General features: G+C 37.5%; 1 protein-coding gene across 1 annotated transcript in view; it reads left to right on the top strand.

Annotated features, from left to right (window-relative positions):
* pgap1.L (post-GPI attachment to proteins 1 L homeolog) overlaps positions 1–21047 on the top strand; it is a 90230-nt gene that overhangs the window by 57071 nt on the left and 12112 nt on the right. Inside the window, 8 exon segments of the mRNA NM_001094241.1 lie at positions 296–347; positions 2078–2144; positions 2932–3040; positions 7822–7860; positions 9300–9393; positions 10687–10777; positions 15331–15528; positions 17406–17541. Of these exon segments, the coding sequence (NP_001087710.1) occupies positions 296–347; positions 2078–2144; positions 2932–3040; positions 7822–7860; positions 9300–9393; positions 10687–10777; positions 15331–15528; positions 17406–17541 (786 nt within the window).

Genomic DNA, 21047 nt, shown 5'->3' on the forward strand with positions numbered 1-21047 from the left:
GCAAACATAATTTATGCATTCTACTTTTACATGTATCAGTGCTCCATCTTTTATGGGTTGCAGTTAGATGCAATTGCTCTATTTTTTGTGTGTGTGCGTGCAGATTCCATCCTGCAAAAATAGTGCAGGACTGCAAGATGGTATTTCAGAGCTTTTTTCCCAGCTAGTTTGGCCCTGGATATATAACATTTAAACTGTAAAAAAAAAAAATACATCTTTAAACATGAGTAGTTGATGCTTATTTTAGGTTTTATTTTAGATTTAATTTCTAACTGTTTAAATTGATGTAATGCAGATATATCAAGCATTCAATGTCTTCATTGTGAGGAACTGTGGACAAAATAAAGGTAACTATGTAAAGTGTATAATGTTTTTCAACTGCAGCATATAAATGCATCAATTTATAAAAGCTTTTGATTGTTCTAGTAATAAATGATTCTGTGTTATCTAAACAGTGTTTATAGGGAACCCAATAAATTGCCATATATAAAACATTTGTAATAAACTTTTTCAAGGGAATAATCTTGATAAAAGTGGTGTTGTAAATAAGTTTCCTTTTTCTCATTAATAACAGGATATTAAATATTCCATTAAATATTCCATTTATCCATTTACCTTCAGGGCCGTATTTCAAATTTCTGCACTAATGCTGTTCTCCTAGGCCAGCCTGTGATCTCATTCTAACCTCTAACCCGCCCCCTACTTCTACACTTATCACTCTTAATTTTTATATTTTCTTGCCTTTCCTTCTCTTAAAAATTTTATTTTTAACTTCAGTTTGTATGCCTTCCTTTTCATAAATTTTCCCTCCTGCACCTCTTTATTTGCTCTTGTTTTGTGCTATTTATCTAGATACCTAGATATGCCATGACCTGGATGAATGAAAACCTTCATAGACATATTGCCAGTTATTTTGGAGAAAATACTCTAAAACTGGTTGGGAATATAAAAGGACAGCAAGAAAACTGGCAGACTACTGAAACCATTTACGCTTCAATTCAGCAAGTCCAGTTGCTCTAGATTTACTTCTACTATATGAGTAAATGGTCATTTTTTTGCTACTTCTCTTAAAAGGGTTGTTCACCTTTAAATTACCTTTTAGTATGATGTAGAGAGACAACTCTGAGACAATTTGCAATTGTTTTTTTGTGTGTTTTTTTGTTTTTTGCGTTATTTAGCTTTTTATTCAACATCTCTACTTTGCAATTTCAGCAATCCTATTGCCAGGGTCCAAATTACCCTGGCAACTATGCATTGGTTTGAATAAGAGCCTGGAATATGAAAAAGAAAGGGTCTGAATATACAATGATGAGTAATAAAAAGTAGCAGTAACAATCTATAGCCTAACAAGGTATTGGTTTTTTCGATGGGATCAGTGACCCCCCATTTGAAAACTTGAAAGAGTCCAAAGAAAAAGGCAAATAATCAAAAAAACTATTTTAAAAAATAAAGGCTTAACGCAAGGTTGCTTAGAATTAGCCATTCTGCAACATACTAAATTTTACCTTAAAGGTGAACCACCCCTTTAAGCTCTCCTTTTTAAATAAAAAAAATTCAGTTTGCATACCCTCCTTTCATACCCTTTTCCATCTGCACCCCTTTAGTACCCCTTGTCACAACCTTTGCATGGCAAGTTCACAAAATGGTAAATGAAAAATCTGCCAGCACGTCACAGTGTGTGTACGGGGTGGGGGGGTTTGGGTTCCTATGGGCATAGCACCCAATTAGATAAATCGGCCTAAGGCCAGTTATATAAAATGGCATACACTGTTAAAAATTGCCAATTTTGCCATAAACTAGTATGAATACAGATGAATTTATAACTAGTTTCCTTTCTAAAATGCATTTGATATTATTTCTTTAAAAGTGTTATGGGTTATCTGCAAAAAATACTTGTATTTTAGTGGTCATTCACAGTACTTATTTACCTTTGACAAAATCTTGTAACTTGTTAACAATGAATTGTTGAGAAGCCAGTCAGATGACTAGCGAAACATCCAGTTGATTTGGCTTAATACTATAGATATTTCATTATAAGTTTTCATAACAGTGATGTTTAATTGTGTTACTTTTGCAGAAAGCAAGTCTAGTATTTACAAATTTCATGTACCATGGTCACATGAGGATCTTATTGGAGTATTAAGGTATACTATTAATGTTTAATTTGCATCTTAATGACATAAGTTAAAACTTTAACACAATATACTGCACGGCTTTTAGGATTATGGCAAATGGTAGTGCAACCTATTATTTGCATTTATTGAGTCTACCTGTCACTGATCATAAAAGTTTAAGATCTAATATACAATTCAATCCAGTATAATATTCATAGTTTGTTGCACCATATTACTTGGATAATAAGGGGAAGGGTTTATAATGCATTAATCATGTGCTACTATTCTGTCTGGGGCATTGGACACTTCCTGGGTCCTTTGCACTGTAATGGCTTGTCTTGGAGGTCCTTTGAGCTGTATTTCTGACTGCTTAGGGATAATTTTCCCATACTCCATTGTGCTGTAAATTAGCACTTACCAAAGGAAAGGCTTGTTGTTAGTTTATCTGAACACTTGTTAAAATCATCAAAACCACCACTTTGTCTTTTGGATACCGTACATAAATACGGTCCGCAATATAGATAAAAAAGATTTTTATTAAGTACCTGCAGTTTTCACCGATTCTATCAAAGGAAAAAGACAGGTATTGCATTTCACTGGTCTCAGTATGTTTAAACAAATCTAGTTCTCTTATTTATTTTATGGGCATCATGTTTGTTCTGCACTTTACAAAGCAATCTAGAGTTCCTCTCTCAGACGTTGTAAAGCATACCAGTATATTGTATGGAATTTGGCCTACAGTGTGTAGAATTATGACAATACAGGTGTCCTAGGTCTCAAAGGTTTTTGTTTTTTTTTGTGTTCTTTCTTTTTTTAGTGATGAACTTCCTGTTAGGATTTCTGCCAAGCTTCATGCTGAACAACCACAAAATGACAATCGCTTGGTAAAATTATTCCTGTATGCATCTCCAGAATGTCTACATGAGGTAACCCTTTATAGCTTTACTTTAATTGTTTGTATCTCTTTTTACTGATTCAACCATAGATAGTTTTTTTTTTTTTTTGGTTAGACATGTAAAGCTGTCTTCTACTGTGCATAATTCCTCTTTTTATCTAACCCAAGGGTTTTACCATCTTATTTTCATTCAGTATTAGGCTCATACTGTATATGGAATATTTTCTTACAACTGAAATATGCCCAAAACAGCCACAGTCACCTCCTATTTACTTAAATGGGAAATGTGTGTTTGTGCCCGTACTGACACTTTTTCAGTCTAAAAAAACACTAGAGCAGATATTCTTAAGTTAAGTGTGGGGATACAAATACATTTTTTCCCAATAAGGTGCCTAATTGATTATTAAGCCTGTTTTTTTTAGTTTCGGTACTAATGTGGTCAGGGTTTGGGACTGAGAAAAAAAATAGGCGAACCTATTAGACTCATTTTCAACTGTAGGTCCATGCCTATGCCCCCAATCTGTTGACTTGCTCCATACAGTGGTCTAACCAGGAACCCATGCCACCAGTAAAATATTTCTTGCACTGCCTCTACCTGACCCCACTATGCCACCAATCTATAACTATAAAATGTGTATGTCGTTTGATTTCTAATTTTGGGCATGATGTATATCTTTGTAAATTTGGGGACAGATAACATCTCTAGGATTCTCTATTTTTCTGGGCTCCCAACAATCTATGAATCCTGTCTAGTGCTATGAGATCTTTAGGGGCCTGGCTAAATCACTGAGGAAGCAGACCTCAGAGCCCTGGCAGTGATTTTGTGCTTGCCATGGTGCCCCGTGATTTCGACCTAAAATCATGGGAGTGTTGGACCCAGAAAATGTTATGGGATGGAAAGCCCGGGGCCAAGTATAGTGTTAAAGATAGCATATACAGTATTGTACAGATGACAGTTTGCTGCACATTTATTCGTAAATTCAATTGTCTTCCCATGTTGATGATCTTTAAATGTTTCCTAATGAAGTAAATAAAGTTGTGCTGTTCGTTGTCTCTACCGATTAAACTTATTATAGGTGCTCTCAACCATGTAACGTATGTGATCTTGACTATCTGTAACTTATCATCAAGTTAGGAATGTACATCACCAATGGCTTGAATGTATTCTTTATTTCCACCATGTTTGCCTTGTGTGCCTTGTTGTGTCTTGTCCCTAACTTGGCTACCACATTTAAGTCTTCCTTGGAGAGCAGGCTAGAATTGATCTCTAGTGAAGTATATAGACCCGCATTCTGATGTTGCTGTTAGGACTATGCCTAATGCCCTCCACCATCTTGTATGCCTGAAAGTCTTACTGAGGTTGTTCTTTTTTTGTTTAGGAAAATATCAAGAGATCCATGTTCATTTTGAGACAGAGACAGTCTCATTTTCTACCAGTTTTGCTCATTATAGTTCAATTTAGGGTAACAAGGATGTGGGTTTGGAAGCCCTGCAGGTAGAGATTTCAGCTGGACTTTAGTGTTACAAGGAAAATTATCATTGGTGTATTCTACCTTAAGATCAACAAAATAAAACCTTTACTTGTGGTGATCCTTCTTAATTGCTGGAAGTTGCCTCTCTGCATTTTTCTGGGATTAAGCAAGATTGCCGTGAGTAAGCTTGTGACAATTATAATGGTTATACTATGGAAAATCTTTTTTGGGATATTGGTAATCATGGGTGACAAATCTCATGGCCCTAAGTAATTTAAAAGGGAACTTCACAAAAAACATAACTTACGCTTTTTGAAAAGTAAACATAATTTCAACCAACTTTGCAATTTACATCAATTAAAAATATGCAGATTTTTCATAATTTTTAATGGTTTCGAACAGTTTTCTAAGCTTAGCCCCCTGCTCTCCTGCTGATCTGTCTGACTACTTTGCTGAGCTGACTGACTACTGTTACTTTGTATCAGCAGCCATCTGTCCTTTGCCTGCTTCCTCAAAACCCCACAATTCCCTGCACATGTGATTTCAATAAGGAATTGAACATCACAGTGCAATGCATTGTGGGATATGTAGTTCATGCATGCTGTCTGTAAGCTGTGGAGAAGTTGTTACAATTTGTAACATCAGTGTTTTAGTCCCTCCTTCCCTGCCAGGATTTCAAATGATGCAGAAAGAGGACTGTTAACCAGCTGTATTTCAGCATAGAAAATGGATTTTATTCATACTTTTTGTAGAAAACGATAACTGTGATGGGTATATTAGGGGTTTCTGTGTTATGTGGGCCTCTTTATCAAATTTTGGTTTGGAAGCCAGAGTTCCCCTTTAAGTTAACCAGGACAGTTGAAACTTTTATTGGGTACAAAGAGACCAATAAACCATGCAAAATGGCTGAAATAGAGAATGAAAATTGCATTGCAATAAGGATTAAAATGAATCCAGAAATAGTTTTTAAATATGTAAACAGTAAAAAAATAAAATAAAGCAGGAAGGGTTGGTTAATTGGTTGAGTGCAGAGAGAAAAAAAGTGTGAATTCCGAGTTTTTTTTCCATCAGCCTACACAACTGAGGAACCAGCTAATGAAGTCTTCATTTTTCAATAGACCAATCTAATATTATAACTATTAATGCATAGGTGAGGAAATTCAAAATAGACTAGAAAATTGGAATGTAAACAAAGGTCCTGGACAGATTGGTAGCTCTGTTATTGCCAAATCTATTTACAAAATCTGTAAGGAGTCTTTGAGATTTGACTTGGTGCCGAGAGATAGTCTAATTGTTAATGTGCTACCACTTTTCAAAAATGAATCCCATTCTGATCCTGAAAATTATAGGCCTGTTCATTTTACATCACTGGTAGGAAGCTTTTGGAGGGGGAGATAAAGGTTTTTGGAAGTTGAATACATTGAAAAAACACAATTCTTAGATTTTGTGCCAACATAGCTTTATGCATAAAAGAGTATGCCATACTGTTCTAATTGCTTTACTAATCTACTTACCTTCTGTGAAGAGGTAAGAAGAAACATAGACACTAGGATGGCTGTGGTTGTACTTTGCATAAGTATTTGGTAGAGTAACACACAGGTTACTCATAAAATTAATGCATATTGGCCTGGAACATAGGGGCAAATTCACTAAGGCGCGAAGCGCCGAACGCTAGCGTTAATTCGCTAGCGTTTGGCATTTTCGCTACTGCGCAAATTCACTAACTAACGCTGGCGTAGTTTCGCTAGTATTACTTCGCAACCTTACGCCAGGCGAATCTTCGCTAGCGACGAAACTACGCAAATTCACTAACTTGCGCAGTGTACTGAACGCTACCTTTTACGCTAGACTTCCTTCGCCACCTCAGACCTGGCGAAGCGCAATAGAGTAGATAGGGGTTGTTTAAAAAAAAAGTCAATTTTTAAAAGTCAATTTTTTTTCTAAGTCCCAAAAAACGCTGGCGTGTTTTCTACATGATGGGTGATAGGCTGAAAAAGATCGAAAATTTTTTGGGGCTCCCCTTCCTCCCCCCTACATTTCCTGGCAACTTACCTAGACAGTGGGCACATGTGTAGGGCAAAATAAAATTTTTATTTGCTGATTTGAAGGTTTTCTAGGCATTTGTAATGCAGATACGTGTTCCTCCATTGAAATTTGAATTTCGCGCCGTATGCAAATTAGCCTTCGCTAGCGCAACTTCGCTTTATATAGCGAATCAACGCTAGCGCAACTTCGCAACCTTACGCTACCCCTGTGCGTAACTTCGGATTTTAGTGAATTTGCGGAGCCCTGGCGAAACTACGCCTGGCGAAGTGCGGCGAAGTTGCGCTCTTAGTGAATTTGCCCCATAGTGTTTGTACTTGGCTAGAGTGTGTTAGTGGAGGAGTCTTTCATTGGTTCTTTGCTTTTTAACTTGTGTATCAATGACCTGGAGGCAATGTAAGTACTGTAACTATTTTTTGCTGATGATACTAAATTGTGCAAAACTATTAGTTCCATGCTGCCACTTTGCTGCACAGATATTTGACTAAACTGGAAAACTGGGCAGCAAACTGGCAAATGGGGTTCAGTGTGGATGTATGTGTAAGGTTATGCACTTTAGTAGAAAAAACAAATTCAAGTTATTCACTAATGGTATTGTGTTAGGTGTATCAAGAACGACTTGAGGATTTTCATGGATAACAAGCTGTGTAACTCTAGGCAGTGTCACTAAAGGTAGTAAAATATTGTCTTGTATAAGAAGGGCATTAACCCGAGGGATAACAACATACATTTTGCCTCTTTATAGATCCCTGGTAAGTCCTCACCTTGTGCATGCAGTGCAGTTTTGAGGCCACCCCTTTAGCATTGAGGAAATTAACTTTCATTTGAAGCAGAGAAGGTGAGGAAAGTGAGGTATACTGTTTAGATTGGCTTGAATGACTTGTTGAACAAGTGTAATATTCATAGTTGCAGTGATCTTAGGATCTACAGTTAGTTCCAAACAGTTCATATTTGTGAGTTTATAGATTTTTTACATGTGTGATACATGTGCACTGGGGTTGTTGATGGGGTTAAACTTGATGGACTGTCTTTTTCCAACCCAAATTAAACAAGGTAAATGTTAAGAAAAGTTTAATATAAAATAATTTTCTTTCTTACCATAGTAAAGCTCTTCTAACGTTTTAATAATTTATAAGCAGTCCTTAATGAGATCATCACAAAAATGTTCACTGTAAAAAAACAAATTTGCATTTTAAGTAATCTGCAAATTATCTCAAGTACTGTATGCTGCAGACTGCCAGAATTAATTATGCAGTAGAATATCCTTTTACTTATAAGCATTTGTCTCTGATTTTAGGTCACCATTTCTACTTCATTTTCACAAATTCTTGGCCAGGTGAGTGGTTATATTTTCACATACTCATGTTTTTTTTTTTAAATGTCACGTAATTTTTATTGGTAATGTTCTGAAACCATGATGTTTGTGTTTGACTCAATAGAGTCCTCTAACCAAATATTTAAATACTGAACCGGATCCACACCCTAACATGCATATTCAAATTTGCATTTGCAATAAAAACCTTTAGTGTTGGGATGTCATCATTTCTGGATGGAAATCAATCTGTATCAGTAGGAAATGTGTGGCAGATTCTTTAGGCATAAGTTCATTTTTGCAGGATGCTGTGGGGAACCCTGGGGCTACAGCCAACCTCAGAGGTGGCAGTAGCTCCAGAGTTCCCGTGCGTCCGTAAACACACTGCTATTTGATATGGGGTGGGATGGACCCAGTGGTGCCAAATGCAACTATGTGGAAGTGTTAAGGTTAGAAGAGGGTTGCTCTATCGGTTTTCCCCCGATCCGCACTGACCCTAAACCACCTTCCCTTGGCCCGAACTTCTGGGTTGATGTTATAGACTCGTGCCGACCTGCCCCACCAATGACATCACAAAAGGGGCGGGCGAGCAGGTGCAGCGTCTATAAAAGAGGAACCCAGAAGTCTGAAGCTGGCATTTTACGGTGGGGAGCGGGGAGAGCCGGAGAAGAGCTCAACCCGCACCCGCCCGCCACCTGTGAGGTCGGTCCGAACCTGCGGGTATTGGGTCGGCCCGCACATCACTAGTGGGATCCCAGCCTGGTGCAGTTTTCTACTAACTGGAGTACCAGCCCAGAGAATAAGGTAATATATAATAACTAGGGGGGTTCCTAAAAAAGATGGAGTAATACTATACTAATTTACCAAAGAACAGAAAAAACTGTCTTATGAAAAAAGCATCAGAAAAAAAATTGTAATGGTTCAGTTTCACAGTACCTTAAATCACACCGCTTCTTCTTCCCTGGAAAGCCCAATGGAAAAGCTAGAGGGAGTTCAGAAAACCCAGTAACGTGACCTCCATTGTTCCCTCTAATTTCTTGTAGACTGAACAAAAATTATATTAATTGCTCACTTTTAACCTTTTGGCTACTGTACTTTGGTCAGGCTCCAGGAACCTGTAAATTGTACTTTGTTGACAGGCTGTTAACTACCTTGCAGACGAAGCAGCATCTGTGTTGTTGTCAGAGAACAGGAGTTATACACTATTGGTAATTAGTCACTATGTTTGAGTTTTTTCCAACCCGCACCCGGCCCAGTCGGCTCCATCCCCTCCATTAATAGACCCGCGCCTGCCCCACAGGGATGTCACAAAAGGGGCGGGGCAAGCATGAGTCTACAAATTGATGGGCCGGAAGCCGTCGGTGTGACCCGAAGGTTTTTGTTACAGTAGCCTGAATCCCCCTGACCCACAGGTTTCAGGCCGGCCCGGACATCAATAAAGTGTAGCAAATTCTCTTTTACAGATTGTTCGATTTCATGGAATTTACCTACCTGTGTACATTGTTGCGAATTTACTTCTTGCCTATGGCGCACAGCTACATTCTATTTTGATACAAGGTAATCCGGTTTTACTTTATAGCATGTATTGCAACTCTATATAGTTACCTGTTATTTCCTGTGCTTCTATGACGTATACTATAGGTCATGGTATAGATTTATGCCATGGCATAATTAGTTATTGAATACTCAATGGTCATGGAGTTTGTTTATGATTTGCATAGAGCCTTTAGGACAGAAATTCTATTCATCTAGTTTGTGGACATTATGTATTAGGCACATTTGTCATTAAGATGAAATTGTAGGAAGATAAGAGTATTTGGAGACTTGAGGGGGGGCCACATGGGTCATATCTGTTGCTTTTGAATCTGAGCTGAATGCTGAGGATCAATTGCAAACTCACTGAACAGATATGTACCATGTGACTCCCCTTCAAGTCGCTGACTAACTCAGAGTTATAGAGCTGAAAAGCAGCAAGTAGTGTTCTAGCTATTTATGTTACATATCCAGTCACTCCAGCCTTTATACATTACATTTTTGGCTAACTATATTAGAAATATTTTTTATTTTGCACAGCCTATCTATTTACCCAGTTTGTTTTGTCACACTGAACTGTTCCTTTAAGGAGTTTATAAAATGCAATAGAGATTGAAAGACAATCACTGTTGCAAAGTATAAAGAAACAACAATTTTTAGTAATTCCTTTTATTACAGTCACGATATAATGGACTAAAATTTTTCACATTATACGGTATATACCTAACAGTTTGTGAAATGTGTTTCACTGTTGGAGTGTAAGGACAGGACTAGCTGTACATCCTGGTGCTTCTCTCTGCAAAATCTCTGAGTGGCAGATTTTCCATCCAGTGTCCTGTACAGAGCACATCATGCAGGCAGGCCCGGACTGGCAATCAGTGGGTTCTGGCTAATGCCAGAGGGGCTGCTGTATGATGCTATAGACAGTCACTATTCAGTGGGCTGGTCAGGGGCTGTGTGGGCCTCTTTGAACTTGAAATGGCAGGGCCTATTTTGACTACCATTCCAGACCTGCATGCAGCGTCATACATGTTCTTATAGGCCCCTATACTATTGTTGCACTAAAATAAAATTTTTAACTCCCTGAAAAAGGATTTGATTGGCACTGCAGGTAGTTCATTTTATAAAAACATTCGAACAGAACCAACTGTTTGGGGTTGTTGTCTGGCAACAATATTGGTGCCAATTTGGTGGCTTGGAGGATCATTTCATCATTTATTTGTGGTTTCCTGTTTATTTTCTTACCCTCCTGATGACGGTACATGTGGGGGACCGAAATATTTTGCTAAAATATTTTTGATCATATTTTTTTTTCAGGAAGCTGTATGGACTTAGATTTATCATTTGATGTGGCAGCAAAACCATATAAAGTTGATCCAGTATTAATCATATGCAAATATCTTTTAAAGTAAGTATATTTAATTCTTAAATTGCCAAATTTTCACTGTTTTAGCCAAATATTTCTGAAAATGTTCTATTACTATGTTACATTGTAATGAAGTTCAAAATATTGGTTCCTCTTTTAAAAGTAAGCCATCTGAGGATTGCTCTGTAAACAGATTAGAATTCAGAGACATATAGTTTGTGAAAAATTCCTGTGATTCCCACCATACGATACTCAATAGTATGATACTGATTGGTTAATTCATCAATACAGTTTTAACTTTATGGAAGTCTATATTAATCAGTGCAGTAACATTATAACATTGCATACTTCATGAGGGTTAAAGGAAGAGTCAAGTCCGGCTTATAATGTGGACGCACGGCCAACTTTTTCCCCTGGAGGTGCTTCCTAATAGCAAATAGCCTGATAGCAAAATAATGTAACCTAGCAAATCAGGAGAAATGGTAGCTGGGTGGTGGTGTGCAGACTAATTTTGGGAAGTTCAGTTTGTGGTTAAAAGTTCTTATAACCACACCCACTGTGTTTCTGAGGTGATGTCTACCACTGCTGCCAACAATTTGTCATGGAGGGGCCGCCTCAGACTTTTTTTGATGACGTATCTAAAAATTCAATGAGAGCTTGTATTTCCAGAATCTTATTTCCCACATGCCATTAGGTTCAAAGATAAAGCATCCTAAATATGAATGCCAAGGATCCACTGAACAGTTTGATGCCCTTTGTGAGTAGATTCACCTTTTGCACGTAGAGACCTCAAAATGAAATTAGTGCATTCATTCATATAAAGAGAGAATATTGAATAACGTCTTCCAATAACTTGTATTGTCTGCCCCCTCCCAGTGTAATGTGAAGCTAGTGATTCCCATTAAAGATATAGAGATTGATTGTTGTTGGAATCAGCTTTGAGGGAACCTTGAACCAATTTGAGTGATTGGTTAGATAGTGAGCATGTGGAGGCTCTTTCAGTGTGGTTTGACGTCACCTGGCAGGTCCGTGTTGGAATGGGCTTTGAATGAGGGAACCCTGGACAAATTGGAATCGGAATGGCTGGTAAAACTGTGGGTGTGTGGAGGTTTTTCCAGTGCGGTTTGACTTCACTGTGCAGGTTCACATCTACTGAAGCACACGCTGGGCACTTTACAGACAGATCATTGGGTGAATAGAGATTGACGGTGATGGGAGCGATGCTAGACGCAAACAGGAATTGAGCGAGAGGTTAAAAGATGCTGCGCACGAGAAACTGTCATTTCTGCCTTTCGATAAAGCTGAGTAGAGAAAAGCATGTTAGGGCAGTGTAAAGCCTAATGACTCAATCGAATTGAATTCTTTTTTTTTTTAAATTTGTTTTTATTAACTTTTTTCAAAAAGACATAGAAAAGTACTGAAGAAAACATAAGAATGTCTTACAATTGGTTACCTAGGATAGTCAAAGGTTACATATTAGGTACATCAAAGCAATATGCATGCATTTACTTCATAAGGAGCAATTCAACCAGACCTAAGTCATTGCGTGGTGCATGTGAGTGGCGGTGTCAGGCAGCTCAAGCCAAGGACCCCATATTTTTTGGAATTTTTCCGGACACCCTCTAGCTAAATACACTGCCTTCTGCAGGGGGAGTATTTCGTTTATCAATCTTTTCCAGCGACTCAAAGTGGGGGGGCAAGTATCCTTCCAAGGCTTTCTTCGCATAATACAGCAATTGCAAATGAAATAGTCTCTGGCACTGGGGGAAAGTAGGAGGTTCGGTGTGACCCATTAGACAAAGCTCCGGGGAGCGAATATTCGGTAAGTCAAACCTAGTTTGAATGAATTCTAGTACTTTCCCCCGGTAGCCTTGTATACTAGGGCATTCCCAGAACACGTGGAAGAGAGTTCCAACCTTCTCCCCACATTTGGAGCATGTGTCTGGCGTACCCGGGTATATCTTGGCAAGTCGTTGGGGGGCAAGATACACTCTATTGAAAATATTTATCTGTATTAGTCTATCCCTATTTGACATGGAAAGTTCTGGAATTTGCTCTGACACCCTTCCAAGCCTCCTCATCCATTGCTGGAATATCTACTTCCCATTTTAGGCGTAATCATTCCATATGTGAGCCCAAAGTGTTCTGTAAAATAGCATATATCCATGATATTGCTTTTTTCAGCCCCGGCTGTCTGAGGTATCTTTCAAGCTTGCATTGGTTTAAGTCTAAAGGGCAGACCCGAAGCTCAGTTGCAGATAGCGAAATATCATATTAGCTGGTAGCTGGCGCTCTACTCTTAAGGCCTGGAAGGGTTTAAGCTGCCCTCTCTCTACAATCTGGGCTAAGTATTTGATTCCCACGGACGCCCAAAGCCTAGAATCGGGAAGCCCCTTAAAATGTTGGAGTTTGGAGTTCTCCCATAAGGGGGTACCAGGCGATCATGTGTCTTGGCGGGGGTACATGCGCCTAATATATTGATTAAAAATTTTTATCACTGGGGTCATAGATGTAGTGTGGGGAAAAGTGGAGTTTTCTCCTCTGTACAAATTATTTGCCAGAACCTCTAGTGAGGTGGCACACGCCGCTTCCGCCAAAAGGGCATGATTATTCATATCAATCGTGAGCCACCAGTGAGCATAAACCAGTTGTGAGGCGTGATAATAAAGTAAAAAGTTTGGCAGCGCCAGGCCTCCCCCTGAATTTTTTAATCAAATATATTGTAATATTCTCCTTGCATCTTCTCTCCAAATCTTCCTTTCTTTCTATGGTTCTATGAGTTAGATGAGGTAATATTGAGACTGCATTCCCAGGGTTCCAGCCTTGTCTTTTACTTTGTGGTATCCCAGGGCATTAGATAGAAAAACAATTGTAATTAGTAGATTTTGGGATAATTTTCAAGTTTCATATCTAATTTTTAATCAAGGCAATAACTACTGAAACATCAATCCAATTAATTAATTAATCAGTCAATTTAATGAATTATTTATTGGCACAAGCACTTTGGTTACCAGGCAGTGTCCTTGGATTTATTTAGTCAGTCAGATTTATTAGGGCAGATTTACTAAGGGTCGAATTTCGAAGTTAAAAAACTTCGAAATTCGACCCACGAATTGAAATCCTTCAACTTCGAATATCTAAGTCGTAGGATTTTTCACCGAATTTAGCGTTGGAATGATCGAATAGAAATCATTCTAATCGAACGATTTTTAGCAATCGAGCAAAGGATTTTTATTCGACCAAACAAAACTTAGAAAAGTGCTCTGGAAGGTCCCCATAGGCTAACATTGCAGTTCGGTAGCTTTAATTTGGCGAAGTATGAAGTCGAAGGTTTTTTTAAAGAGTCAGTACTTCGTTTATTGAGTGGTCGAATATTGGAACGATTTTTACTACGAAACGAAGTCGAATATAGCCTATTTGATGGTCGAAGTACCCAAAAATTTACTTTGAAGTTCCAACTTTTTTAACTTCGAAAATTCACTCGAGCTTAGTAAATCTGCCCCTTTGTGTTGATACACAAATTAGGAACCTAAATCACTAATTATTTATAATTGACTTGAGCACTTGCACTTTATTACACTTCATTAATTCTTTTAATTAGTTGATGGATACCCTTTTTTGTTATATGAACTGTGGAAAGAATAGTGGGAGTGACTATTTTATAGGAGGAGTTGTCTTATCTCCTCCTACTTTGGATTGAACCATACCCTTGCGAGTCACACCAACAGGGAGAATTTTTTAATAAGCTATAGAAAATGTTCTTTGTCCTTTTCCCCAATTCCTTAAAGGGATTCTGTCATAATTTTTATGGTGTAGTTTTGATGTCTAAATTACACTGTTTATACTGCAAATAATTCACTCTACAATATAAAATTGAATTCCTGAACCAATAAGTGTATTTTTTGTAGTTGTAATATTGGTGTGTAGGCAGCCATCTCAGGTCATTTTGCCTGGTCATGTGCTTTCAGAAAGAGCCTGCACTTTAGGATGGAACTGCTTTCTGGCAGGTTGTTATTTCTCCTACCTAATGTAACTGAATGTGTTGCAGTGGGACCTGGATTTTTACTACTGAGTGCTGTTCAGATATACCAGGGAGCTGTTATCTTGAGCCGCTATCTGGTTACCTTTTCATTGAAAATGGGCTGCTGGGTGGGGGGAGAAGGGAAGGGTGGTGATATCACTCCAACTTGCAGCACAGCAGTAAAGAGTGACTGAGGTTTATCAGAGCACAAGTCAAATGACTGGGAGCAGATGGGAAACTGACAATATGTCTAGCCCCATGTCAGATTTCAAAATTAAATATAATAAAAAATTTTTGCTCTTTTGAGAAACGGATTTCAGTGCAGAATTCTGCTGGAGCAGCCCTATTAATTGATGTGTTTTGAAAAAAAACATGTTTTCCCATGACAGTGTCACTTTAATTTTAATATACTATTTAAAGTAGGCATATGGCACAAGAATTAACAGAGTACAAGGATGCATTCATTAAATTATTTACAAAAGTGTTTGTTTTCCAATGGTCACGAAAACCGCTAAGAATTCTTATGCTTATAGTCCTGTATATGTTGTGATAATTTATTTTTTCTTCCATATAGTTACAAATGGTTTAAAAATTACTGGGATGGGTTGATGCTCCCACAACTGGATGCTGTCCAATTACATGCCTATGGCTTCTGGTTTCCATTGGCATCCTTGTTCTTCTTCATATTTGGTACAAGCATAGCTTACTGGAGTTCTATTGGTCTCCAGGCAGCGGTCAGAATACTTTCCTCACTCTGGATATACTTAAAAAGGTATGATGATATATTCTTGTGCTGGACAATATCATGGCTTATTATTATTGTATCTAAAATTACTTACCATTCTTGTTCTGTGTTGGGTTGTGAACATTTCTCAATATTTTAATGATAATATATTGCATTTTTTTTCTTTAGCACGTAGGATCTTTTTTTTTTTTTTTAAACAGGAGGCAGCAAATGGTACAAGAAAGTATTGCAAGAAAAAACAGAATTTTTACGATAGATCTAAAGTTATTAGCCACGTATGTAGTCTTCCTTAGACCAGATGACCATCATGTGACCAGCCAGTTTACATGCAAGCCAGAGAACCTCACACATTTCCTTATGCTGGGAACAGTTCTTGACACCCTCTATTCATTTGGCAATATCTGAATTATTGACATATTGAAAAGTCAATCTGCCTCCTGTTGCCTTTGTTGTACTCCATTAACCAATGTTGCATGTCTGGTTTGCTTTACCAATGACAAAGCATATGCTGAATCCATTTTTTTTTCTTTTTTCTAAACCTCTGCTTAATAATCTCTTTAAACTTCTGATTTGTGCCCTGCAGTCCCTTAATATCATATATCATACCAAAGTTAGGCATTGTAACATAAAGGCTATATGTTTTTGTTTACCAATAAGAAGGTCAAAGTGCCAGGTTTGCTCTTGTATTTGCACCTGTCTGCTAATAGCTACTGCATTAATCACAGTCCCACAATACATTGCACCATTTTCTTACCATTCACAGTGTGCATATTGCAGTTTTCTACTGCAATTCGCCATGTTTTTTTTTCCTACAATGCCACATTATTTCCCAGAATTCAAATGTAATTGTGGCCATGCACCAATTTGTCTGTGTAGGCTGACTCAGGCCACATCAGTTCAGACACCTTTCAAACTTTAGGGTGCACGGTAATGCTCAAAAATACTACATTTGCTCCCCTATCTGCTCATCCAACATAGTTCACATCTTCAAAGTGGAACTATCCTAAAAAATATATCTTCTTTTTACAAAGTAATTAACATTGTGTTAGGTTAGGCTTACTGAGTAACTTTAATGGAACTGGGTGCTGTCCATGCATAATATCATACAGTATATACAAACCTGTTTCCTAAATGTCGAGACAATGTAAAGTAAAGGATAAATAAAAAGGAGAATAGGTTGATTAGCAATTTATTTAAACCCTAAATTTAATTTCATTGTGGCTTTGTGGCAATTTTCCTTAATGTGTGTGTGTGTGGGGGGGGAGATTCCATGTGTGTTTTATCAGGATTCACAGCTCCCTTAAATAAACAAAACATGCAAGGGGTAAATTACATATATCTGGGACACCGTTGCTAGAGCTTGCCTGCCTCTCCCCTCCTGCCCCTACCTAATATTTTGGAGGGTGGCTCGTTAGATAAAGCACAATGAATCCCAAAAAATAAATTTTCGACTATAAATAAAGTTTGTATTTGTGCATTACAGAACATGTATTTAGAACAGGGCTTAGGATAATATCCCTTTAACACAGTTTTCAAATGCTATCTTAAGAGAATCTACAATAGGTTGCAGCTGTACTTGAGAAGTGGTGGAGTCCTATGCTATTCAAATCCTATCAACCTTATGTAACCTGTTTGTGTATTTCACATTCTAAACAAACTTTATTTACCCTTCAACTGCATTCCCTTTATTTGAACTTGCTTATTGATGAATGTGCATATGGCATCTAAATTATTTTAAAAGCTAAAAATGAATCATGCCATTTACCTGACCGCTTTAATATCATAATCTCAGGTGTTGCTGTAGGCAGATTATGAATTTACTGTAGGCATATTGTGAATTACCATTACATAAAAAATGTAATGTTTTCTTATGTTTTATATTTTTTTGTCCCTCTTTACAACAGGCCTTCTATGTTTCCTAAGGAAAGCAAATGTATCGCATACAGAGTATATGCTGAGACTTTGTTCTTTGCTTTTATTTCTTGGAGGAGTTGTGGCACATTTTCTCTATTACTTGTTTTTCTGCGTTACTTGAGCAAGGTAATACTTGTGTTTCTAATATTTTTGTCTTATAGAATTTTTGTTTTTTTTTAATGTTTTAGTGTTTGCATCTCAAAGCTTGGAATCAAATTCATAGAAGCTTATTAGATGAATTGTTGCATGAAAAGAAAAACTTCGTTGACATTCGATTTTGGGGGAAACAAAAGTTTTGTTGTTTTAAATGCCCCTACAAGCTCTCCCAGTGTGGGCGGCCATGTTTAGTGGTACATATGAGCATAACAACCAATACTTATAGTATACTTGTTATGCGTGTACATGTGGTGTCACTCACGTGCCTAACTGTACCACAACATGGCCTACCGCACCAGGAGCTCCCTCCCAGTGAAGGTGCAGCAGGGGAAATTTATATTTAAAAACAAAGACTATTGTTACCCCCAACCAGAGTGTGGGTTCTCATAGCCTGTACTTTTGGTGGGGGAAACCATTTATGGGTGACAGGTGCCCTTTAAGTGTTTCAAGTACTTTCATGATCAAAATCTCTTGATACATGTTATTTGTGTCAGTGGGCTTCCTGTACTTATCTTGCCCTTGTAATGCATGCATCCAACATAACCAATAGTCTGGGGGTCCTAAGTCAATATAAATGTAATTTATGTCCGTTGTTCAGAATTATGTAAACTGTTGGAGTGTCAAAATAAAGGCCTTCCAAATAAATTAAACATGATAGGCATATGTATAATCAGAGTAAGCAAATGTCCCAAATAATTTTGTGCATGTTAACATTATCAATATCAAACAAAATTAAGCTGCTTTCTAAACAGGCTGGTAGCAAAATAAAGCAACATCTGTTATTTTAATATTTTACAAACTGTTTTTATATTTTAAGCTTTGTAGTTTAGTTTTATCCAGGATTTTGCATTCCTGGGTGCTAAATAACAAACACCGAATAGCCACAGTAAAGTATTTTTTATGCAGTTACCATAGTGTTAAAATAAGGGGATTTTCAGGGCATTTGTCACCTGTGGGTAGTGCTGGTGGGTGGCAAATCTTTTCGTTTGCTATTGGCCTAAAAGATCTGGTTCTGTGCATTATGGGGAAGATGGTGTAGGTCGGGGGTCCTATGGGAGGAGTGAGGTGAATGTTGCAAAGAAATCTGTAAATTTAGCTATAATTCATTTAAATTATGTAAATATCAGACCCAAAATTGGTAACCCCGCTGTCTGCAAATGCATGGAGATTTGTCAGGCTTCTTGGGAAAACTAGACACAATTGCATGACTATGCTGTGAAGGAAATGGATATACACAATGACAGAGGGGTGAACTGCACTGACAAAAATTACCAAGGATAGCACTGGGCAGTGTGTAGGGGGGCTATTTTTTAGCCAGACTTAAGGGTACATTAAGAAAATGATCATTGTTGTATGCTAAACCTATTCGTCTAAAAGGTAAGAATGAAGTCTAGCTATTTTTACAAATGAAAGAGGCTTCACAAGTAGGTGAAGTTATTATTATTGGTCGCTTATCCAAAAACTGACAGAAAAAAATCTAGCAGGCTTGTTTATATACTAAATTCCAACTGTTTGTCAGGTTGTTCAGGAACCTACTGCAAAAGATGGTCTTTTGCATCTCATAATAATAATACTGACTGTATCTCCAGCGCTTGTGCTGTTGAGCATTTGCATGATATGCAAAGTTTTTAAAAGGGCGTCTCTGCAACATGGGAACTGGGAATGTCTTTTCATAAGTGTTAAACACAGAAAAACAGAATGCATTTAAAACACTACCTAACAACCATACCTGTCTCTTGTAAACAAGTAAAGTATAACCATTATGGTTTGATAGAAAGGTTAGTAATGAGGTTAGTTAGAAAAAAACATGCATTCAAGTTACTCAGGTTATCTAGGTCCACTAAAACTTTCATTATTTACAATAAAAATGCAAAATAGTAAAACAGAGGCTAAAACTGGCTTTGTAGCAAATTGTAAAAAAAAATATTTCTGTATAATATGTAAATAGTAATAACAAGCAAGAAGGTAAATTGGTTGATGAGTGCATGGGAAAAGCAAAGAGATTTTGAACTGAGAAATGAACGAGAGCTTAACTATTAGGGTGACACTGGCTGTGATCTACTTTTGCCAAAGCTTTTGATACAGTACCACACAGAAAGATAATGATTAAGTTAAGGAATATTGGCCAACATAATATTTGTACTTGGAGAGATAACTTTCTTCAGTTGAAGAATTGATTACTAATTCATCACAAAGAGTGGTGCTAAGTGAAACATTTTTAATTAGACCTGTGTTAGTGGAGTCTGTCCAAGGGGTCTGGCTTTGGTACTTTGTTTTTTAATTTGTTGGTTATTGACCCTGAAGTAGGCAACGTAAGTACTTTATCTATTTTTGTTAATGATACTAAACTGTGTCAAACTTTTAGTTCCATACATGATGTTGCTGCTTTGCACAGAAATTGTATTAAACTGAAGAACTGGGCAGCAAATTGGCAAATAAGGTTAAGTGTTCATAAATGCAGGGTAATTCCCCTATTGTGAAAATTTCGATTCATCTGTCCCATGGTAGTTATACACCATGGGACCGATTTATCAAAATGCAGCCCCTTAGTGTTTTTTAATTAAAAAAAGTTAATGCTTGTGGGATGAAATCTAATCTCAGAAAACTGTGCGTCTTGTTGCATTTTTTTTTTAATGTGACTGCATTTTTGTCCTTGACCACAAAAATCAGCCTTCCCATATCGGTGTGTTTGTGTTCTCCTGAATTTATAAGCATTTGAGGATTTTAGTGGATAATAAACTATATAACTATAGGCAGTCATTAGTGGCTACTAGTACTGCCATGGCTAAAAAAGGGCATTAACTCAAGGAATGAAGACATAATTCTATAGATTTCTGGTAAGGCCTAGCTTTGAGAATGCAGTGCAATTTTTGGCCCCAGATCTTAAAAAGGATATTAATGAGCTGGATAGACTGCAGAGTTATTAAACTAGGAACAATTAAACTATGAGGAAAGACTATAAAGGTTAGGAGAAAATGTGCTTGCGAGGGGACATGATTACTATTTACTTGGGATGAGGGTAACTGCCACTTTTTCATTTAGCCAAAACATTTGGGAACCGCAAACTTTCACTGAAAAGCATTGAGGTCACAGTGAAAAAATTGCATTGTGGTTAAGGCATTTTTGCCCGGCCAGTATCAATCTTGATGCAGGGTTATGAGAGCAGTCAGTGTAGATGAACTGGATGTCCTAAGAGTCTATTTGAATGCAGTAGATATTAGAGAATAATTCTTGTTGCAAAAACTAAATTAGGCAGGAAGACTTTGGCAGAGTGCCCAGAATTCAGAGCAACCTTCACAAGTATTAAAGGAACAGTAACACCAAAATATTTAAAGTGTTTTAAACTAATAAAAATATCTCGTACTGTTGCCCTGCACTGGTAAAACTGGTCTGCTTGCTGTAGTTCATATAAACAAGCTGCTGTGTAGCAATGGTGGAAATTGAAAAAAGGCTATATGGCACAGGTTAAATAGTGG

This window comes from Xenopus laevis, chromosome 9_10L (genome assembly GCF_017654675.1).
Source record: "Xenopus laevis strain J_2021 chromosome 9_10L, Xenopus_laevis_v10.1, whole genome shotgun sequence".
Classification (NCBI taxonomy): Eukaryota; Metazoa; Chordata; class Amphibia; order Anura; family Pipidae; genus Xenopus; species Xenopus laevis.